Source organism: Lates calcarifer, linkage group LG13 (genome assembly GCF_001640805.2).
Source record: "Lates calcarifer isolate ASB-BC8 linkage group LG13, TLL_Latcal_v3, whole genome shotgun sequence".
Classification (NCBI taxonomy): Eukaryota; Metazoa; Chordata; class Actinopteri; family Centropomidae; genus Lates; species Lates calcarifer.
In genome coordinates, this window is record NC_066845.1 from 24,322,296 (window position 1) to 24,346,800 (window position 24,505).

Sequence of the window (24,505 nt, forward strand, 5' to 3'; positions counted from 1 at the left end):
ACAAGAGGTTGTTTGAAAATGTGCATCATATGCATCGTGTTCAGTGTTCGCTTCCAATAGACGAATCAGAAGGGCTGATAGTCGTTTCAATTTGGTTCCCAGTCGGCGTAGAAGAACAGCTCATTGTTAGTTTGGGAAAAAAACACCAGTATGTTGACCCCTTCTACTCTCTTCTTTCTTCTGAGAAAGTTAGTGATAGTTTGCAAGAGCGTGAGTAGAAACACAACAAGGCTGTAAAGGTGGACTGGTGAGTAGATCAGTTTTCATTTTAATGTCCCCGACAACCTCTGTAGTCTCATAGGACTAGGGTTAGGGTGGGGGGTATTTTTTGACATAATTTATGTCGTAGAATAAAATGTGAAAATATCTTGAGCTTGTGTTAAAACCACTTCCTAGTTTCAGGATTCATTCCTGCAGCACTTTATACAGACATGACTGTAATGCCACAGTCAGTGACAATAACAGTGTAATTTCTTTCATTTCAGATCATTTTTGTCACATTATTTTAAGCTCAGTGATGCTGAATGAAGAGTTTGTTAGGTGAGGAGAATCAGAGTGAGTCCTAAAATAACCAGACCCACCACTCCTGTGGACATTACATGGTGACCAGGCTTGAGATTAATCTTTTTATGTGTGGGCCACCTTGACTTTGATACAATCTATAACTCTAGCTTTCCGTGAGGCACCGTGCTAAAGGATTATGGAAACGTGACAAGCACATCCATTAAAACACTCGGGAGTCGAGCCAAAGTAGCCGGCAATGGCTGCATGTCATCATTCATTACCAGAAAATAAGCCCTTATATCCTGAAACCTCTCCTCACAGGGACCCTAGTCTGGTGTTGGAAGTTTATCATGTTTGCAAATACAGATTAGAACATCCTGGACCAAACATTAACCTGTCCAGGACTGTAGATATCAATCAGATGGTTTTAGCCCAAATATTGATTAGACTGTCTTGGGCGATGGAGATAGGATTAATTACCTCTTACACTGAGTACTGCTTCCTCTTAATAAGTGCTGAAATCTTTATACTGCTGCTTCATCGCACCAAAACTGTGTCAATACACTGTCTCAAAATCAGTAATCACACAGGGTCTTTGAAAGAGGATGGACCAAAATGAAAGTATCACAGTATCTTTGGAAAAAACGTAGCTTTAATTTATAATTTCACACGGTGCCAAAACTAAAGAGACGATAAACAATACAAAAATTAAAGTATGAATGAAATTAATTTTGCCTAAACTTAGCCTGATGGGTAAAAAATACAGAATTGCTGAATGTGTCTGTGCTACCAGGAGCTGAAGTCTCCGAAGCCAGTCTTGCCTTTGGACTTCTTGGCCACCGCTGCTCCGCTGGTGGACGGTCCACTTTCATCTTCAGCAGCCGAACGTTTTCTGAAAGACATGAACCAGAATATCAACACACAGAGGACCTTCGTAATCTTGTTTCTCTGATCTATTCTTGCTTTTGTTTGAACTTGTTCTCATAACTTTATTCTCTTTGTAAATTATGTTGTTTATGCCTTTGTATCTCAGCTTTTCAGGTTTTCTTATTGAAACTAAAACAAAAGTCTGACCAAACCATACCAAAATTTTCACCTCTCTGTTTGAGGTTTCACATTGAAGTGGATGAATTAGCATAACACAAACATTACTTCAAACGTCCTGAACAACAAATGATTTAGAGTTTTTACTTCAATTGGACGTCAACAGGAACCTTTTCCTTACCTGATTGGCTGAATGCATGGTTTTAATCAGACCTTCCAACCTTTAAGGCTGCAACCAAAGACTTTTGTTGTTAACGGTTAATTTGCCAATTCATTGGTTCGTCTATAAAATGTCAGAAAACTGTCGTAAATGCCTGTTTCCCAAAGTCCAAGAAAAAGTCTTAACGTAACCTTAAAAAGGATCATTAATGCTGAAACGTTATTCCTAGAGCATTAATATTGACGTGTTCTCTAGGAAACTAAATAACTGAGCGCAATGCGACAACAGGAGCAGGATGTGAAGATAAAACATCATTTAAGAGTCTAATTACCTCTTCATACATGCTTTAGCCAAAGTAAAACATATTCAGTCCAGTTAATGCACCTTAATTGTGGATAATGAAAGTAATTTCTGTACTCCCACAAATGCTAGAGGGTAACACTTTGTGTGAATTGTCTTCGATGTAACCTCATTATTTTATTACACTTTACCGAGCAGATTCTAAGTTGAAAAACACAATGTAGTGATGGAAAAAAGCCACAAATAAATTCTACCATAAAAGCCCAACACGGCTGGAGTTAATGTTGCAAAAGGACTAGAATATAATGTTTTGGTCTTTTTTATTGTTTTATATTCGATGGTCTGACCATGTTGAGACATAAACCTGAAACTAAAATGAAATATGTTGTAATATCACAAAAATACAACACAATGTACCTAAACTCAGCAAATATATGCTCTGGGTAATAAACCTGAATTATCCCCATGGGGGAAAAAGGGTAATCTTCTCTATAATTGGCAATTTTGCATATCATGCCTCTGCTCATTCTGTGTTGCTATATAATAATGTTTCATCATCCATTCATTACTATCCCGTTTCTCAAGTCGCTTTCGTCGGACTGAGAGAAAACATTTTCTAGAGTTTGCGTGGAACTTTTTAATCCAAATTCTGCAGACAAAGCAGAATAAATTTTCTTTAACTTCAGGTTTGTGCATATGCAGCTTTTATACACGTCACAGCGATGCCCATGGATGAGTCACTACTACTTTAAAAGCAGAGGGGAGAGTGCGGTTTGTTGAATAGCAAATTGGTATGCATGTGTGTGAGTGTGTTCTTACATTGTGGCAGGGTTGATGTATTTCCCCACACCTTCTTTGAAGGTCTTTGGCGCCTGCTCCTCCTTGGCTTTCTTCAGAGTGATGCTGGCCTGCTGCCTCTCCTCCTCCTGCTTCTGCTGCTCCTTTTCTCGCTCTGCTGCGATCTGAAAATAAATAAATAAATCACGAATCAGGTAAAAATCCTCAAAAGCACACATCAGATCAGAGGATGCAGAGTCCACGCTCAAGCTGCAGGACTTCATGCTGAGTAAGGGCGTGTGTCCATAAAGCGTTTCTTAAAATCGAGGGCATACGAGGCTGTGTGTGGCGGAAAAAATGTCTCCACCATTTTCGTGCTTTTACTTTAAGATAGTAAAAATCAATAATAGAGGGAAACGAACCTGAGCATCAGCCTCTTCATATGGGTTGACGAACACAGTCGTACTGATGATCTTGATCTCCGACTATAAAAGAGAGTCAAACAGAAAAATGTAGAACCCAGAAAGCATGAAAGGACAACTAGAATATTCTGTCTTTAGTCACAATTAAATTATAAAATATCTAAAATATTCATCAAATACTATTAAAAACAAGTCTCTAAAACATCTACTACCTGAAATACCTAGAAATGTTTCTTCTTGAGAGCTGCAACTTTCTGAGGAAAATTTGATTTTGGCACAAATACCTGGGTAACACTTTTTATTAGGCTACACTTACCATTAACTAGTTCCTTATTAGCATGCATATTGACTCTATGAGTCATTATAAAGCACTTATTAATACCTTATTCTACTACTTGATAAATATGGTCTATTTTTACATAACAAAACACAAAACTATAAATCTAAATTAAGTCTCTGTACCTGTTATTTTATATATTTTTTCCAACTTAATAAGATATTGTAGCTGAATTTGTTTTTATGTTTTTATAGCTTATTTGTAATTTAGGATGTTAGGCTTTGCAAAATACTAAATTCAGCCCATCACTGGCTCCTCTAACACATCTCTCACTGGCTTCATTTCTTGTCTTATAGCACCTGACCTTTAGATGATCCATGTAAGGGTCAAAATACTGTCATGGCACTATGACTGAGTCTTGTTCCTTTTGATGTTCAGGATCCAGTAACTTCAACTTAACTCTGTAATTTGCTCAGCTGTATTTCAAGTGTAAAATGAAACATAGTATTTCTCTGAGTCCATACTTGTTCTGATAAAGTACAATTCCTACCTTTGGTTTGTCTGTTTTGGGATCACTCTCCACATTCTCCATGGCCGTGAGTGTCTCAAATCCACCGACAACCCTGCAAAAACAAACAAAAACCTCTTTTATTTATTACTATGACAAGTCCTCTGTATATCTAGATAAATGAAATCAAGGGAAGACAAATCAAAAAAACAATTTAAACCTATATAATATGTTACATTGGTTTCCACTGGTTGATCAGAGCCGAGAATTAAACCTGTGTGCTAATATCACAGCCTGTAATGTTCCACTTTTCATACAGTAAGCATATTATTTAGTGGCTGACGGATTGGTGCAGATCTGATTATGTTCCTCAGATGACAGGGCGCATGAGTTACAGCTAAAAGCAAAGTTTAATAGTGTTTGTTATCAGCACATCGGCTGCACACTGCAAACACGGCAAAGAAAACAACTGCTGAAAATATATAGTCTGTCAAACGGCTGAGGGCCAAGAGGCGATCTGTTAGCGACTCCCCTGGTGAGGAGCACTTTAAGCAGTTGTTCTCACTTTGCTCTTTAAACTGCAAACTCTTTGTCCAGCTGCTCCGGTGGGGGGGCCCCCGTTACCATGTGTGGAGTGAAACACACATATATACAAACACTACACCCAGTAGTTAGCAGGGGGTCCTTCTCGAGACACATGTGCTCTGCTTCCACATGTTCAGAAGAAAATAAGACCTCGAGGTCTTGCTGATCTTATCAATATTAGATGTAACTATCAGGTTATAGTTAAAAACGAGTGTTCCAAACTGCTTCTAATTTCACATTTTGTCTCAATAACTCCCATCTTAAGCCTTTTGTTTAAACACCTAAATGATCTGGCAATTTTGCAATGTCATACAAGACGTTTGCAGATGAGGAAATGGGACAATTTTATTCAATCACATCTAGTTAGAGCAAAAATAACATTCAAACATAAAGCATGAAAAACTATGACCTAATGAATTTCATTTTTAATTAACTCTAGTGTTAAACTGAACAACAGGGGTCTGAAATATGGATAAAAATTCTGTGTTATGGTACACAGACAGTCTGTAAAAACACATCTCCCTAATTCTTTAAAAACACATCTCCCTAATTCTTTAAAAATAACAGTGTTATGAGAACTGATCCGGTGTTACTGTTTTATTTTTGTTTATTTAAAAAAAAAGAAAAAAAAAGATATCTAAACTCAGAAATGTTGACCCTGGTGGCCCTTCATGCCAACCATTTAAAGTTTTTATTTGTCGCTCACTCTTTTTCTTCCACCTCTAAGCTGCTGTAGAAAGTGAATTTCCCCTGTGGGGATCAATAAGTTTCATCTCTCATCTCTCTCAACGTCTCCAGTTTGAGTCCTGACGGGGAAATTTGTTGCATGTCGTTTTAAATCTCTCTTCCCTCATTTCCTGTTGCTTCCACTGTCACTACTCTAATAAAGGCATAAAGTGTCCACCAAAAATATACTTATATTAAAAAGAACATTCTGTTGACAGGCAGAATACTGTAAGTGCAGTTAGAAAATACACAAATCATACAAATGCTGAAGCAATTAGTTAATAAATTTATAATATTTTCTGCAAGACCTTGTTTAATCACTAATTTAATTACTGTGCATCATAGCAACATTTTCCCTGAATCAATATTTCTTCTTTAGAACTTGCTGTAAAAATTAAAATGGGTATGCCATGAAGCAAGTTACATGGATGTGTCGCCCCAGCCCTAACTCGCTGTCGTTTAATGTTTTTATCTATTTGCTGCCTGAGAACAGTTCATCCAAAAACCTTTAAAGTTAACACTGCACTTTCTTACACTCTCTACAAAACACACATGAAGTTTGAAGTCGATTGGATGAGTGGCTGTCGAGAAACTCGAAGGACAGACAGACAGAGATTCCTCCATTTATAGATTTTGATAGAGCCACAGCCAAAAGACAAAAAGAAGCCAGTCTCATGTTTTATATTTAGAAAAACTTTCCTCTCACATTATGTACAGATAAGGTTAAGTAGACTGACACCGCCATTCCCATTAAATGTGGAGCGACTGCAGTCTGGAGAGGATGGAAAGCTGGACGCTGGGTTAAAGCCGAGGCTTTTTTTGACTGTGTGAAGAATCAGTCAGTTGAAAGCAGCCTGAGTATTTTTAGACAACAGCCAGGGCTTTCTCCAAAAAGACAACCATTTAAGATCATGCTCAGCTCAGCAGAGAGAGAGCGAGAGAGAGTTTAGATTCAGCATCTACTAAATTTTTCACTGCTGTTGGCCAGGAGTCTGACTGAAAGTCCCAATACTATTTGCTCTGTCTGCAGCTCCAAAAGAACCAAATATGTATTAAAGAGTAATACGAGAGGATGAGAAAGAAAAAGAGAGTAAGGGAAAGACAAAGCACGTGTCTGTTAAGGCTGCCACCTTTCAAAGCCATCTGCCTCATCTGCTAAATTACACAAAACACAGCCACAAAGTCCCAGGAGTCAATTAAAAAAGAAAAAAAAAAGAAAGAATAAAGGTTTTACCGTCCAAATACTGTGTGCTTTCTATCGAGGTAGGTGCATGACCGGAATGTGATGAAGCTGAAAAAAACAGCAAAAAACAACAACATTATTGTCAAACATTAAAAAAGCTAATTACATTAGTTTTGCTTAATACACAGAATAACCTTTAAAAACCACGATAAACAGAACATTTAAATGTTTTTCTAACACAAAATTCATCAAGGAAAAGTTACCAAAAGAGCCCCCACCCCACCTTTTTCATCATTTATAAAAAATACTTATATATAGCTGTTTGTATAAGTGGCTTGTCTACAACTTATTACTATGAAGTTATAACCATATTTGAGAACATTTTATTTGTATTATTGGTAGATAAAAGAGCAAAAATGATTTAACTTTTAATTTATAATTTTCCAAAATGACAAGAATTCAAAGGGGAAAAAAAACGAAACAAACTGTTGACCGACTTTCCAGGACAGAGCGATTTTTGGCTTTTAAAAACATTTCTTACAACTGGGACTTGTTGGTGTTCGGACCAGAGTTTGCCATGCTGAGGACGCCCCGGCCAGTGTGGGACAGGTTCGGCCGAAACTCGTCCCTGAAAGGTTTCCCCCAGAGGGATTCACCTCCTGAGAACGGAGGAAGGAAAAGACACAAAGAGACAAAGACAGAAAGAGAAACATGATGTTATTCTATCACGATCTATTAAAGCAGCAATCCCCAACATTTCTCTGAGGGGCTTTAGTATTTCCTCTAATCAGTTGTCAAACACTTTTTTTAGCCAAGATTTGCAGTTGAAGACACATTTCAGGAGGTAAAGCTCAAATATTTGTTCAGACCTTAAAACCTTTTCAACAGGCGACATTTTGACAAGTTATAACAGTCAGTGTCAGTCTCCTAATACACTCCGGTAGAAGCTTCTATCAGTAAGTTTTCACTTGTTAGGGAGCAAATTACCTGAGAAGAGTCTACGAGACATTCTGTAATATAGGATTCACAGTTTGGTACACTGGCAACATTTTAAAAAAAACTTGCACTTAAAATATCCTCAATTAAGGCAAAAACTGTGTTAGTTAAACCACATCTCAGTCTAATCTGATCTAAAACTAAAGGACTGCATTCATTAAAGGCTGTTTTGTGGTTAGTGAGGCAACTTCAGGTTTAACTCTGCGTTTTCAGGGTTACAACCGTGGTTCATTTCACCTTCAGAAACAGTATGACATTGCTGTAACTTTCTATGTGCATCACATATTCAGAATAATTCAGAATAAATCAGCATCAGACAAAAGGGCTAAAACGCTCACTCAGCAAGAAACAATCATTTTTGTATTCCTTGTGTTTCTTTTCTATGCTAGTTGAGGGATCGTATTGTTTACATTTCACCTTGTTAAGTGTTTCCTCCTCTTAACTCATGGTTTTGATGTTGTTGTTTGTAATTAACAACTCCGCCTCTTTCACATTAATCCTGGGTTGACTTAACGAGTTGATAACCACTGTCTTAGCCAGACTGCGGTTGTTAGGTTTAGTAAAGCCAGAGAACGAAAACATCCTGCGTATGTTGAACTTGCTTCGTAATTCAGGGTTCAGGTGAAAGTTTGTGCCATTTGAAGAAATTCCTTCAAGGCGATCTTGACACATCACATTCAAGAGGTCACAGTGATCTTGACCTTTGACCTTTGACCACTAAATGCTGAGCAGTTCAGCCTGGAGTCCATATGAACGTTTGAACCAAATTTGAAGACATTTTATGCTGGTGGAGTAGTTTTGTTTTTCTAAAGGAAATCATTATGTCAGTGCTCTGAAGCAGCAGTTCAGCCACAGTTCACCATGTTAATCTCTCATTTAATTGCACCATCTGGGATTTAATGTATGTAAACAACGAGTGCACTCTAGGGGGTAAAACTGATAAAACCGAGTTCGTACAGTGTTTAGTTTTCAGCTCTACGATGCACAACATCACATTTTCCCCACTGTGGAACATCATAATCCTCTTAGTTTGTACTCTTATTAATGTGTTTAACTTGTACGAAAACGACACAAATTACCAGCTCCGTCGGTGCCATTTATTCAAATTACTGCACCGTTGCAGAGACAAGCGCTGTGTGTGTTTTCATAAGGAGCAAAAAGACCTGTTTGCCCTTGAACATGGAGTCATGTTGGGAGGATTCAGCTGTGCATCATTATTTAGACTGACTTCATCATTAAGAATCATCATGATGAGTGTACAGGAATATGCACCACAGGAGCTTATTGGCTCACGATGGGAGGAGAGAGGATCTGTCGCCTGAGGTGTGTTCGCTGTCCTGCCAGCTGGTGTACATGCATGAAACTGTATGTGCTGTGCATATATAGGAGCAGTGTGTGCTGGAGTGTACACGTATGCTACCGACCAATCAACTCTTCAGAGGCTTTGTGCAGCCGTCAACTTCCCCCTGGTGACATTTTTGCATAATTTATCAACTTCACCGACATTTTATCTCAGTTCAGCTGGATCAGAAGTGAAGGGAAGAGGCAGAGAGAAGAGGAAGATCGGGAGGGAAATTAATTCTTAGCCAACAGTTAACCAATAAATCAAACTGCAGCACAAACTCTTCAACAACCTCCTGAACAGGTTCAACAGGAAAGGAAACAAGATATTGTATAACTGTGAGGCATCTCTGCTAATGAACACGTTATCTGGCCATTTCATTTTTGGAATATGTGTCCAGGATTTCATTTACAAGTCAATATTTAAAACATCTCTTTCTCCAAAGTGTCTGCCTCTGAAGAAGGATTTTGTATAAAGGAGGCTCTTCTGAACTTGGGGAAATTGTTAACGCTACAGTGAGCAGACCAATTTATGTACCAGCTCAGAATGAGTGGACTTTCTTTGCAGTTAAATCTCAAAATTCAAGTGTTGAGAAATGATCAAATCGTGTGTCAATATCTTATTTTGCTGCCCTGCACAAGAAACAGTCAAAACGCTGATTGCTGCTTTTTCCTCACTGTCTTAATCTAGATTGATAACTGTGAGAGAAATAAGCTCTTCATAAACAGAATAAATAATATGAATATGCTTTGGTTTGCAAGGTTTTAGAGGAGGTATCTCTTTTCTCAGGGCTTACAGTGCGAATTTTTCTCTTAAAGCTTTTAAGTCACTTCTTAAAAATACTTTAACGCACACGTTTTTTGTCTTTACTGATTATTTTTAACCCTTTTAGACCATTTTTCGCTTGTTTTCCTTCTTAAATTGCTACATAATTTTTAACTTTTAAATAATTTGCGTTTGTCTTCTGTCTGTAGCTAGTCTTTGAAAGCTGATGTATAAATAAAATTTACTATAATTAAAGTTTATTATATCGCAAATAAACTGAAGTAAAACTAAGCGTCATTAGCCCAAAGCTTCACAGCAGCTGCTTCTGCAGAGTTAACCTTCCTAATGGTTTATAAACTGCAAGCCAAAACACGCTGTGGTGTATGTTTTGGGGCTGTTAAGCGCTGAGGAGGAATCCATCTTTAAAGAGCAGTTAAAGGTCTGTTCATGAGTTGTGTGCACACGTTGTTCAGTCCAGGTGATGAGGAGAGTTTTACCCACAGGCCAGGAATTCTGCACCTTCATAAATCTCTCATGGTGGATGTATTTTGTGTGCAGAGACGACTCCACCTCCTCCTCCACCACCACCCTGGACACAAAGCTCACTCTGTGCCGCAAACTCTCACAGACGACATGAAGGCAGGAAATTAACTGTACGAGGCCTTTGCTGCGTTTTAAAGAGGAAAATTACACCCAGTGTTGGTTGACTGGTTGTACCCGACACCCAGCCCCCGTCCAACCACATAATCTATCAGTCTTTTGTGAGTGTGTGTGAGTGTCGTCTGCACTCCCATGTGCCTTTAAAGAGTATATTTAGTAACACTCTTGACTTGCATCTTGAGTTGCAAGAGGTATTTACGCAAAGCCTCCAAAAAGGAGCTATTAATAATTCAACAGAGATGTTATGTAATTCAAAATGTGGTTTAAGTGCAGTCCTCATCTCACCTGTTCCGGTGCCTGTGGGGTCCCCTCCTTGAATCTGGAAAAAAAAAACAAAAAAACATGTTGGTCCTGTTACTTGTACCAGGAAAATTTCTGTTAAGTGGTCAAATGAAACTTTAATTTGTAAGCCTATAGTATTTCCTCTTGTCAAGCAGCCAGCCTGGAGTCATGTTCCCTGTAATCATTAGTAGCAGGATACTGGCCTCTATTGTTCATTGTTAACGCTCAACTTTCCTATTATTGTTTCTATGGAAGAGAAACGCTGCAGGTTTTGACAACTGATTTCTGATGAGTGTGTTGCCTGGAAAAAAAATCTCTCTGAGAAACAAGTAGAGGAAGTAGTAGTTCAGTAGAAGTATGATGATTACTCTCAAAGTATTTCCCATTGTTGGGAAAGGGCAGAGGAATAAAACAGCAGTAATAGTGATGCAAGAGGAAAGGAAGGACAATAAATGGAGACAGTGAGAAGATAAAGATGTGTAAATATTGGTGAAATTCTTATAAAGCTTAAAGGAAAACTGATATTTTTACCTTTTTTACATATGTTTTTGAGTGTAAATGATAGATAGGAACAAAAATCCATTGACAAAAACAGCAATTTTACCGAGCAGAACACAGGAGTTGCTGGAATATTGCTACTCTGATCTGTTCGTTAGTTTGTGTTATTGTGTGACTTTCAGTGGTGGAGGAAGTATTCAGATCCTTTACATAAGCAAAACAACAAAACAAACTAAACAGACTGAAGTAGCTGTGTTCCAGTAGTGTCTGTGTTCTGCTCGGTAAAATTGCTGTTTTTGTCAATGGAGTCTGGTAGTGATATATAAAGATGTTTATGATTAAGATTTTTGTCCGTATCAATGATTTACACCTGAAAACATGGGTAAATAAAGCCAAGGTTCAAAAATACCAGAGTTTTCCTTTAAAGTGGAGATAAGATATCGCACTAACACAGTGTTGGCATCACTCTTTCTGGACTAGTTAAGTCCGATTTACCTTCAACAGCATATTTTTAATTTCTTCTGTAGCTTGTGACAACAAACCCTCGAAATCTGAGTAAAACTGGGTTTGAAATAATGTCTGTATTTCATGTAAGACTGCAGCAAATGGAGTAAACATGGCGTGAAACCAGTTCTCATTCTGAAATACTCAAAAGAAGGGTGTCCAAATGTTTTACGTGGGTGGAAAGAAATGCAGTCAACCTGTTTGTTCGACCTTAAACTCATTAAGAATAGGCTTTGGGGGGGATAGTCTGAGTGCAAAGGAACTCAACAACCTACCTACTGTACTAAAAACTTCTATATTTGTGTGTATATAGTTTTGTTTCGCATACTTTAAGGGTTAAAAACTGAATGAATTGCAAGTTCTTTCACTTCACCGTCACTACATTGTTTTAGTGAAACTGATCAAGTTTAAGTGAAACTGATCAAAGCTGATGAACGTCGCCATGTTCTCTGATTAAATGGAAACAGTGTAATGTTTAAAAGTCCCAGGTAACCAGGCAGAATCATGTGTAAAACACCTGCATTATTATCACTGCTGAACAACCTTTCACGCTGTTGGAGCCCGAGGGGGTAGCAGCCTGGTGGAGGCCTCCCAGGTTTCAAAGTAAAACTGTCAAATTCTTTAAAAGCGTCGTCTCAGGATGTTCAGTACACTTGCAAGGTCCTGATAAACTGTTTTAGGAGACGCGAGGGCCACGTGTCTGTTCCCATTAACATGCTGCTTTCAAAGTGTTTGTTGCTACAAAAATATTCTCTCCAAGGCCGCCCTCGTCTCCTCCAGAGCTGTGGAGGATAAGTCGAAGGCATAAGTGGCACGGTAATTATGTATAAACAATTTGCGGCTGTATGAAAACCAGGGGACAGAATGAAAAAATAAAAAAAGGTAAGGGTCCTCTTGAGACCAGACGTCCACTCAGAGCCACTTTAATTACGGGAGAGGAAGCTGTGAAATACAAAGACGAGGAGCTGATCAGAGACCTGTCATTTCAGATTCTCAGTCTGGGTTAAGAAGCTTTGGTTGGAGACCGTGTTAGAACAAAGAGCTGTGTGTTTATTCATCTCTGAAGCGGAAAAACACTGAAATATAATCATTATTTCAACTTATCTCTGGTTCTTGAACCGGATCCTTTCAGGATTCTAGAAACCCTGGTGCTAATCCTGAGAACTGGCCAACGTTTCCACCGCGGTGGATCGAACTGATTACCTACAAGCATTTGTACTTCACACTCGTTGTTTCCTACGATTTCTCATATGTCTTCTGTGTTGCTTCCTTCTCCATCATCTCTTTCCAAACTGTAGAATATGAAACACCCACTGATGTCGTCACGGTTTGCACCTGAAAACCTGGTATTTCTGATTCCAGCTGGGAACTGAATCTTTGGGTTTCGAACCAATTTATGTTCAGTCGAAACAGTTCAAATTTAGGTGTGCATCAATTAGACCTTAAAAACACAGCAAGCAGCTAGCTATTTCCACTATTTTTGGTCAGCACAGGAAAAGACTGACAACCACAACTCATCTGCATCTGTTTGGAAATGCAGAACTGATCCAGACTGCTAGGATGGTGGTTAGACAGCTTTATGGTCATCCTAATTCATCCACCTTTATTTAAGAGCATGTTACTAGTTTGACAACATACATGGTCATTGTTGTGAGTTCTCAACCTCTGACATTTCCAGTAATGGGACTGTCCCTTTAGGCAATTTCAACCCCTTAGCAAAGATTTGATCTTTTTCATTTGCAAATAACCTGAAACTGTCACTCACGCTTTTATTACATCTCACTTTGAGTATTGTAATTCTGTATGCCAATCTAACCCTTCCAAACTTTCAGTTAAAACTGTATCTGACTTCTTCTGATCCAACAGACGAGAACCCCAACTTCAGCCTACCTGCTTTAGAGTGGATATGACTAGAAAAGGCAGAGAATCATTTTAGTCCTCACCATGAAATTCCGGATGGACCTGTGGAAGATCGTCCCGTCGTAGTATCCTTTTTTACACAGACGGATGAAATTCTCTCCGGCTTTGGGAACCTGAGGGAAAGAGCACACAGAGATTTTTTTTATAAAAACATGCACGATAAAACATCAGCTGCTCTATAAACAGCTGTAAATATAAGTACAGACACAGTGTTGTCAGGAATCTCATCTGAACCTTCTCAAAATGTTGTGTTTAAAATCAATCGAATCGTCCGAGAGGAGGAGACCTTTTGATAAACCCTGTAACACACCCACACTCAAACATAACATTTAGATAAACTGGATAGTGAATGTCAATACTTGTCTGATGCTGCTTTACATTTATAACAGCCTGACCTGATGTCATCTGACAGACACCACAGATGTATAAGATATTTTACTTCGAGTGAAACGTGTTCAGGAAGTTTTTGATATTAAAAATCGTCCTGGAGGAGCTGTGAGCCGAACTGCTGCCACTAAAGTTTTCGCAGCTCGTGTTACTGATAACTCATGATCCAGATGTTCAGAGGGTTTTTACCAGGAGATGAATTATCTGCAGAGGTCTCCTCCTCTCTAAAACAAACGGACCTGGTGATTAGATACAGTAAAAACACTGACGAAGCAGTTTAGCGTTAAAAATCGTTGTTTTTCCAATGGAGTTGAGCTGCTGCTAACATTTGTTGGGCTTGCTGCAAATGCAGACGTTTGATGACTAAAATCTTCATCTGGCTAAAAAACATAATTAAAAATGTCCAAGATCTAAAATGTTTATCTTAAAAATGTAGCTTATAACTAGATAAAAGTAAATTTTGATGCTTCTGGCAACAGACAACAGGTAACCAAATGAAACAGACTTCCATCTTGATTAAAATTAGGATTTCTCTATGTTTGAAAATTGCTTAAACCATCTGGAATAGTATAAGTAACACATGTAATCATTTTGACACAAGCTATATTATACCTATCTTGACATCTCTTCCTACTAAACAAACACGTGATGGAAAACATCAATTAACTACAAGCCAGAGCTGAATTGTCATTCAGCTCTCATATTAAATAGCTAAAAATGGATGACACTGAACAGGTGTTGAGCTGCAGGAACAGGTTAGACCTCCGCTTCCAGATCGAGGCGACTGACAGCACGAGGATTTGCATTCGTACAAGTAAACAGAGTCACACACCTGCAACTCTGTGTGACCTGTTAGAAAAAAATGTTTGTTATACACATAAGGCTGCGATGAAGCAGAGTTCAACTGCTGCCTGAGGCGCTCTCACGCATCTCTGTAGCTGGAGGCCAGGCTTAGTTCCCTGCTACAAAGCTGGTTTGTTGGTGTTTTAAAAAAAAAAAAAAAGCAGACATCTGGATTTTGCCTGTTGCTGAAGGTACAACCTGAGTCATAAAAATGTTGAGGCATCTTGTAAATCACAACACACATCAACTGAGAGAAGCTAATTTTGATTGACTGGTGAAATAAGCCGTTGTTGGTTTTTTCCCCCTCAAAGCTGGAGGTGTGGCTTCATCTATGACGCCGGTCTGGTCCACTGTTATTAACGTCAACAGCCTTAAGGAACACGTCTGTGTGCGTGTGTGAGAAACTTAACTTTTCCCCCCTTGGCAACAATGGTTTGGTGGTTTCCAAGAATCACCAGATGCTTTCGTAAAGACTATTTTTATTCATTGGCCTTTTCGCTGTGTGACAAGTTCTTCTAAGCTCTACTGCTTTTATACCCACACCCTCCTTTACGTCTCAATTTTGCTGTTAGGGTTCAACGCTCTGCCTCTTTTTCCCTCCATTATAAATCCCAGATTTTCAAAGCTCTCTGGTACAAAGAGGCTTATTGTTTTAAACCACTACACACAAAAAAATGGATTGATTCTAACCATTTTGAGCCGTAAAATTGATTTCCGGAGTGGAAAAGAACGGTTATCTAATGACAAACTGTGTGAACAAAATGCACGACAAGTCAAGATATACAAGCCTTTCCTTTTTGTGTTGTTCCCACTTTATTTTCCGTCTTAATCCTTTTGATTTCTGACCAGAAACTTTCACGTCAGAGATCTCTATCTGCAGGCCTCCTCTGCCTCTCACTGCTGCTGCTGCCCTGTAATGCTGGTTAATTTAGCATGTCTGCATGTGTGGTTTTGTGTTTGTTGTGTGTCTGTTTCTGTGTTTGTGTGTGTGTGTGTGTATGAGTGAGTTTAAGCCTGGGAATGTTTAAAATGCAATCCAATTTAGAAACATGCCTAGGTGCCTAAAATTGTCAGCAATCAGTGATGTCAGAGTGGAAACAATGTTTGCTGACGCAGACCGGGGAAAAAAAATGTAAAAAATTTGTTTAAAAAGTGTCCCAGTTCGCTTTTGCTCACAGGCTCTTGTCTTTTACAAGTATTTCCCAGAGGAAGAGGGACATAAAACCCATTAAAATAAATCCATTAATCTGGAAAAATATGTTTTTCTGCCAGAAATGCGTGTGTTTAATGAGATTCGTAATAGCCTATATACTTGCTTTAATTTCGCTTTTCAACTAAATCTAACATTGCAGCATCTGTAGAACACTTTGAAAAGGTAGAAACTATTATATGTCATAATATATGCATATTTAATACACTTTTTATTGTTATTTGTAGGTTGTTTGTTTGATTTTAGGCTGAAACTCAACCCAAACTCTGAGAAAATGATTAGAATATTTAGATTTTTGTCCGTATCTAAATATAAATCTTAGTCATTTTTAAAATCTAACACAGTCATCCTATTTTATCCCACTCAGGTGAAGTGAAAGGTACAGGCTGTGTCATCCGATCTCCAACATCTGCCCCCTCACATTTCATCTGCGTTGGGGGACAGTGAGGACAGGGGCAGCGGCTGAGACATCCAGAGCCAGGGTGCAGCAAATGGGCACTTTACAGGAGGTGGGAGGTGGATCGGTGTGTGACAGAGAGTGTATGTGACAGTGAAGCGGCGCTCATTAATTCATAAACAGCAGGCCACGAATAGAGCTGCAGTCCTGTGTGAAAACCACTGGGGAGGAAGGTGGAGGAGGAGGGGTGCAGGGCACAGAGGGCAGGTTGTCTAACCGCCCCCCTCCACCATTCATTATTCTGATTCAACAGCTCAGAGGCCAATGAAAACCAGGCACACGAAAGTACCCGGTTACCGGGGCAGAAATGCGGCACTCCGGAGCCCCACATCTTAACCTTAAGAAAGAAAAAAAAAGGCCGTGCATTTTTTTTGCCAAGATGTAAACTTGGCAACCTGAAAGGGACAGAGTCTCTGCAAACGGCTGATTTCAGTGTTTTTGGATGCGTCTCCCTCTCAGTACGATTTAACCACCACCACCTGCTGCTGCTCGGGCCAATAACACAACGTCACGACAACATTATACCGGCAAATTAAATCAGCCAAGACAACATTGTTCTAGACCGAGCACACCCCCCGTGGCAACAGCACTCCCCAATGGCAGGGGCCTACCCACTACGCCACCAAGACGGCTCAGGAACACGACCAAGAGCCCAAGGTGTTGACCTGTCCTCCAAACTCCCCAGATCCCAGTCTGACCCAGCATCTGTGGGACGCAGGAACAAGCCAGATCCATGGAGGCCCCCACAGGACCCAGCTGCTAGTGTCCCAGAGCCAGACACCACAGGAGGTCCCACGTCAGAGCTAGGGATGTAAGGGAAGTGTCTCGATACCATCGTGGACCTGGGCGGTAACAATCCAAACTGCAGTTTTGTTACAGCCGCGGTGGAGCAGAGTGAAGGGAAACAAAAACTACAGAGACCATCATCCTTTGCGCTCTACTCGCTCCCTCTTTGAACTTACAGCAAAGCCTTTTTTTTTTTTTTTTTTTTTTTTTTTTTAACCTATGAGGGTTTGTTCTCTCTGTCTCTCTTATGTATGAGGAATCATGGAAACTAAAGCACTTTCCAGACATTGAATATATAACATTTCTTCACCTGTATCTGTTAATTAAAGCAGGTTATTCTGTGGCTGTTTGTTTTGTCAGACATGAAATAGCAGGATGAGCGCTGTAGGTAAAGAGCTCCAATTACTGAGAAATATTTGTCGCCTGCTGCAAGAGAGGGAGAGTTTATCACTACTGTTAAAGGTAATGATAAGAAGGAGGAAGAAGAGGCTGCAGCAGAGATGGATTTTAATTAATGACCATTGTGAGTGAGAGGGAAGCTCATAATATTGTTGGACAGCACATTTCTACTGAGTGTTTGACAGCGCAGAGGCGTAAAAAGACATAAAGTGGAAATAATTCTGTTTGTTTTGGTAGACATTCATTCAGTCATCCATCTAGTTACCATTGATGAAGGCTTTAAACGACACAGAGGAATGATTCTCATGATTATTGTGGTTGGACGAGTTATTTTAACCTCTTTATTCCTGCTCACATGAGGAAAAAATATATTTTAGAGACTGATCTGACATTAGAAGAATCTCTATAACCATTTAAAATTGTCTCATTGACAGTTTCATCTGCTGTTTCCTGACTTGTGTGTGTGAATGTGTCATTACCTTATCACAGTGTAGCTCCAGATTCAGTTCTCCTTTGTTGGTGTTTAGACGGACGTAGCCTTTTTTCTTCACGTACTGGTAACGCACGGTGTCGTCAGCGATGGCGTCTGCAACGAGAAAAATACAAATTCAGTTATTGTGATGTGTCTTTAAACGTATATTGTGCAAAAGTTTTGATTTCTGTTTTATCTCACAGTCTTTCTGTGGCTTGAAATGAGCCAAACAGACGTCAAATTCAGACTAAAATGCTCTGGGATTTTAGAAAAAAAATCAACTTTACCCACTGGTCTCTAATATTTCTATCCATAGGAAGGTTGTGCAACAATATATTACCTCCCCAACATCCAATGAAACAAGGTTATTACAGGTTATTACAGAATATTTCAGCACCTAAACCTGCTTTATAGTACGAAAAAACAAACATGGAGATCTCACTTTCTACACTTTAGGACCTTTAAGGTTTTATTGATTGTTTATGAGTCTGAGCTTGATGCTGCTGCAGGTAAAATCTCTGACCTTTAAAAAACCTCCAGAGCCTCTAGTGCAGGATGTTATTTAGATGTTGGCAGCTGTTATTCTCTTTTAAATATAAGTACCTTATATAGAACTCATAAAATCTGACAAATATTCAAATCAAAGCATGGCTAAATCCTTCCCTGCATTTCAAACTGTACATACACTGTAAAGACAAAGCATGTCCACCCATCTGTAAAGATGTATAGCATGCTATTCTTCTTCAAAAACCTGAACTAGGTCACTGTATCCAAACACTGTCATCCTCTTCTGAAGAGTACTGAAGCTACTACACAGTTGCGTAACAGCAAATCTCTCCCATGGAGCAGCTCAGAGGCTGACAGCAGAGGAACACACAGTCGAACTGAGCAGCTCCCACTTTACAGCTGCAACTGTGTGAGCACCAAACTGCATTTTGCTGCTACAGAGCCAGTCTTCCCTGGGTAAATAAAGATTTAAGCAGCAAAAAGAAAGTGGAGGTGAATGTTTCTTTATGCTGGGAATCTGCAGATGTGTTGTTTTGTTTTGTGTGTGTGTGTGTGTGTGTGAGACGTTCACTTGCCTGCTTCATGTGTTGTTGCAGGGGTCATGGCCGTGGATGTGAAGGAGGCGGAAACTCTGCCGGTGGAGTAGTGAGCCTGAAGGAGACACAAAAGTAAAAAAAAAAATACAGCTTTTACGTTGTGTTCTTTAACCCTGCCTTGTTACCACTAATTCTACTGTTAATGTTTACATTTATGATGTTGGTACTTAAAGGAAAAATTTGGCAAACATCGCTATATAGATCACTACCAGACTCCATTGACTGAAACAGTAATTTTACCTCACAGAACATGGGAGCTGCTGGAATATCGCTAGCTCGATCAGCTGGATTATTTATGTTATTCTGTGGTACTTTTACAAATGTAAAGTATCTGATTACTTCTTCCACCACTGAAAGTCACACAATAACACAAACTAACTAACAGGTGGAGGCAGAGGTATTCCAGCAGCTCCTGTGTTCTGCTCGGTAAAATTACTGTTTTTGTCAATGGAGTCTGGTAGGGATATACACAAACAGGATCTTACTCTTTAATAAAAAGCTCTCTCTCTGTAGGAATCCTCTCCATAATGTTGTCAGACACTTATAATAACAACCTGAGCTTGTCAGTGGCAAAAAACACGAGGACAGATTCACCAAGTTACACCCAAAAACATAAAGAAAATAAGGCCCAGGTTCAAAAATACCAGAGTTATCCTTTAAAGTAAATCAAAAATGCTAAATATCGGATGATTTCAGCTTCTTAAATTAGAGGAATTGCTGCTTTTTTAGTTTTATATATCTATAAACTGAATATCTTTGGGTTTCTGACTAAAATTTGTGGACGTGTTTCACTATCTTCCAACATTATATAGACTAATGAATAGATAATTAAAATAATCTGTATTTGCAGCTCTTATTTGTATATTCATCCCCCTGCTGTGCCATTTTCCTCTGGAGATCAACACTAGCTAAATATGCCCAGCAGGTTTTCTGCTGAGAGGCACTTCAACAAGGACAGAGACTTCCTCGCTCAAAGAGAGAGATTTCTACCGTCTCATAATTAAGGGGAATAATTAGAGATGCTTTAAGGTTGTTTGAGCTTAAAATTATAGTGGAACACATTTGCTGAATAGTAATATACGACTAAAAATACCACAAACAATGCGGCAAGACCGGGGGAGTTATTGAAGTCGAGAGAACAACATCTCAGTGGAGATGAAAGCGCAGAGAAGAAGATGAAGTGAAAATGGGATTTCAAAAAGCTCGAGTCGAGTCCACGGTCCTGGTTTAGCATTCTTCTGCTCTAGTTCTCGTGAAGACGCATGAAAGCACAGACTTTACCTTGTGTGCTCCGTCTGACCTATATTCCCTGTTCTCTCGGATGCTGTCAGAGCGTCACCTCGACTGTGAACTCGAGACGGCGAGCGAGGAAAAGAGAACACTCTGGCGTAAAAACGAGACATGGCGTAGCATCAAAGAAGGGGGGGGGGGCAATAAGAGAAGATCTGATGCTCTTCATCAACCCCCCCCCCCCTCCTCTTCCTCCTCCTGGTTATTCAAGGACACTGTCAGAGTGGTAACGTGACCACAGGTGACCTCTGTGTTTGTTTCCCACAGTTAAACCTGACCTGGAGGCCTGTGGAGGACGTTACACAAGACGGTATTTTTAAATAAACATAAACCTGCTGCTTCTTTAAAGAGGCCTTTGTTCCCTTTGTGCTTATATTTTAGACCTTAACATGTTCTTACTTCCTTAAATAATGCTTTAAATATTTGCTCAAAGTGTCAAATATCATCCATCTTCCTCAGAGCGCTGTAAACTGTCTTTGTTCTGTTTCTGGATGCAGTTGTTTGTCTTGTTGCCAACAAGCCTGTTAATCTATTAATGTGTGTTTGGCTCCCTCCAGTGTAGAAAATAAAACGTGCACTTCTTCAGTCTGATAAATTATGTTTGATTTGATGGATTATCCATAAAAATGGAGTCTAGAGTTGCATTAAATTAAAATTCAGCTTCTTCTAATTCTCTAAGTGCTGAAACTTTCAGATTTTTTTCCTGATTCAGCAGCTAAGACGCCTGGACATGACTGAAAACTCCACAAAGAAAACAAAGTAAGTAGACTTTGAGTTTTTTATTTATATATTTTATATTTATATTTATTAATGTTTAATATGATTGATAACTTTTTGGTTTTGTGTCTAAAAGACTCTTAGTTGCGTTTATGACGAGCGACGTAGCTTCGGTTTGTTAATTTGATTTGTTTTGCTTCACATTAGTTCAACTTTAGAGGACTATGATAATAAGATTTCATTGAGAAAAAATACAATTCCTTGATAACTGATTGTTACTTTTCACAAGGAAATTTCTTCAAATGCCGTAAAATGCTCCTGTTACCTCTAAGCTGTGAGTCTGTGCGCGTACATTTTATATTTTCACTAAACTTTCTTCATCTCTCTTTTGTGATTTCAGGGACTCACAGCGTTTAACTTGTCCGTCTTCTTGGCCTCCGGCTCCTTCATGGTGGACGCCAGGAGCTGATCCCCCTTGTAGTCTTTGTACAGCTCAGCTAACGTCTCCCTGGTCTCCAGATTGGTGCTCTTCAGGTGGTACGCCGGGTCCTGCTTCGCCTTCTCCTCATCTGAACCGTCCCAGAGGAAGGAATTGAACCAAAAAATGAGGTGAATACAAAAACACAAACAGCTGATTTACAAATGAAGAGCTAACAGTTCGATAACTCGCCTGGATCCAACACCTTCAGGTTGTTTTTAACATGGAAGAAGTTGGAAACGTTGAATTTATCCAGGTTTGTGGGATCCTGCAAAGACAAAACAAAACCATCAGAATATGAGCGACTGTTCCCTAAATAATGAGCTTTCAAATTTAAACAAACCAAAATAAATCAACGACCCACCTGCAGTGTTATTAAGTCCTTTCTGGTGAAGGGTTCGTCGGTCAGCAGATCTTTAAAACTCTTGGTTTTAATGTTGAGTTGTTCGACAGCCTGAATGGAAACAGGAATAATAAAATAAGGCAGATTCTACTTGTTTGGAAAAACATTTGTTGAACACAACTATTTCGGTGTGATGTGAGGCTGTGTGTGTTGAGACCACGTGGGCCGAGCTCCTGCACAGGAACCAAAATCAATAACATCTCTGGGTGTGTATTATCGGTGTGTAAATTTAGACGCTCTGTATTTCTGTGAGTAAGTGTGTGAGTTCACCAACCTCATGAGAAAACACGTTGCCGGTGACCTTGTTGGCAACGATGTGAGAGTTATTTGTGAAGACGTTGTAGAGAACGGGGCAGTGATACTTTCCTGGAACAAAAAGAAAAGAAGGAATCAGTCGCTCTGAAAACTCAGCTCCTCCAGAAGTCAACAAGGTCCTCGTGTAATCTCATCTTCCTCCTCCACTTGCTTTAATTAGCTCCCAAAAAATTACCCTCTCACTCTCTCTAAGTCTTTACCAGTGAGGATGTGACCTTTTTATTCTGTTCGCTGATTTTGGTGATTGAGCTCCAGGAAATTAAACTCATTCAGCTCGAATGTCAAAATCATCTTGTTATGACCCAGGTTTCTACATGGATCCTTTATGGTTCATGTCTCCTCTCCTCCTACTCTCCTTGTTTCCTCTCCTCTCTCCTTGTTTCCTCTTGTCATCTATTCCTCTCTTCCTCTCCTTGTTTCCCCTCCTCTCTCCTATCATCCTATCATCCTCCTCCTCTCCCCTTTCGCCCACCCCTCTTCTCCTCTCTCCTCTCCTTGTCTCCTTTCCTCCCCCTCCCCTGGTTTCCTGTCTTCCGTTCTCCTTTTATAGTTAAATCAGATTCAAAGTATATTTACCCTCGTTGTTCTTGGTAAAGTTGAGTTTGATGAGAGACTTTGCTTCAAGTTTCTGTAGGAAAGAATAAAAACTGAGGTGAATAACGTGATCACATTTATTTACCAAAAACAGAAGACGACGATTCAGGAACATCTCACACAGATCAAACTCCATTTGGTGAAACAGGGCTTCTGCACCCAGCGAGCAGCAAACTCAGTAAACTCTCGAGACTCTTGTGTGCTCTTCAGCTTTTCAATAATTATCACACAACAGCTAAAATGGTTTGGTAAAGACGCTGAATCAGGAAGGAAAACTTTTGACTTTTACAACTCATAACTAATGTTTTTACTAGAAACTAAAACTCTTTTAAAATGTGTTTATTAATTTATAGTTATTGTTTGATTTTTAACTATTTTCTCTAGAAATCTATAAAAAAATCTAACAACATGAGACAGAGAGAAGCAGCAAATCCTAACATTTCATAATTAGTTTTCATATTAACTTTAAGACACAGGTTAATATTTCAATGACCAGATACAACATGATGAGAATCACGGTTCTCTCACCTCTCCAGAGATCGGATTAGTGCCATACTTCTTAATCCATGGAACGATGCTCCTAAAACAGAGGGAAGAGAGGGAGTGATTTTTAAAGTCAAAGCAGAAAGTTTTGTCTGGGCTTTAATAACTTAATAATTTAGTTTTTTCTCTTTTTGATGGCGAACAGTCAAGAGGTCGTTTTTACTTACAGAAGGTCAAAGACGACTCCGTCCTCAGTGCAGACAGGATACTCAAACGGCTGAAGGGACAAACTGAAAACACACATTTAGCTTTTAATGTTAGTGTCAGCCAGTTTGTACTGTTTGTTAAATAAAAATAAATCTGTTCTTACCTGCAGTGGTCGAACGGAAGCCGTCTGAAGTTTGCCTGTGGGATTTCTGAGAGGTAAAGAGCACTGCTGTTATTGATAACACTGATAATGGCTGTATTTTATATTGGTGAATCAGTTGTAGTTCAGATCGATCGTGAACCCGAACTCACCTGCTCTTTTCCCTCCGTAAAAGTTCGTGTACTCTGTACATGTGATGTACCTGTCAGGAGGTTAAAACACACACACACATAAAGGAAAGGCGATCAGACAACATTAAACAACGGTAAAGTCAAAGTAAAGTTTGCTAGCTGCCTCGTTAACATACAGCATTAGCTTGCTATGCTAACAACAACAAGCCCGTCTCGGCGCCGCTGTGTGTTGTTCAGTTAAACTTTAATACTCACATTTTATCTTTCTGGTGCTGTCGCTTCCCCATGTTGAGTTCTTGTTTAGATCTGAGAGGCGATCTGCGGGAAAAATTTGCAAACACACACACTCGGTCTGCTCGTCTTTTTTCCTTTCCTGTTTACGCTCTCATTCGTCGTCGTGATTAACGGCAGTTCACTTGTAACAGCGGCGCTCTGCTGCCCCCTACTGGAGGAACGGTTACAGCGGATTTAACCTCCACTGGCGCTAAAGCTGAAATGATTGAGTTAATTAAGTGATTAATCAACTGAAAGAATGTTAATTGTCAACTATTTTAGCAACTGATTAGTGATTATAGTCACTTTTTACGCAAATAAATGTCAAAACTTAACTGGTAGCA

General features: G+C 39.4%; 1 protein-coding gene across 1 annotated transcript; it reads right to left on the minus strand.

The window, feature by feature from the left end:
- Nucleotides 1-1,134: 1,134 nt before the first annotated feature.
- ppil2 (peptidylprolyl isomerase (cyclophilin)-like 2) lies at nucleotides 1,135-24,302 on the minus strand. The gene is made up of 20 exons (XM_018688496.2): nucleotides 24,144-24,302; nucleotides 23,910-23,959; nucleotides 23,761-23,806; nucleotides 23,618-23,680; nucleotides 23,436-23,487; nucleotides 22,890-22,941; nucleotides 22,273-22,364; nucleotides 21,960-22,049; nucleotides 21,788-21,863; nucleotides 21,526-21,686; nucleotides 19,090-19,165; nucleotides 18,015-18,121; nucleotides 13,477-13,566; nucleotides 10,535-10,568; nucleotides 7,028-7,145; nucleotides 6,538-6,594; nucleotides 4,035-4,107; nucleotides 3,208-3,270; nucleotides 2,828-2,970; nucleotides 1,135-1,396 (listed from the first exon to the last, which is right to left on the minus strand). Exons 1-20 carry the CDS (start codon nucleotides 24,173-24,175, stop codon nucleotides 1,291-1,293), a joined length of 1,581 nt encoding a protein of 526 aa, XP_018544012.1. The 5' UTR covers nucleotides 24,176-24,302; the 3' UTR covers nucleotides 1,135-1,290.
- Nucleotides 24,303-24,505: the final 203 nt, after the last annotated feature.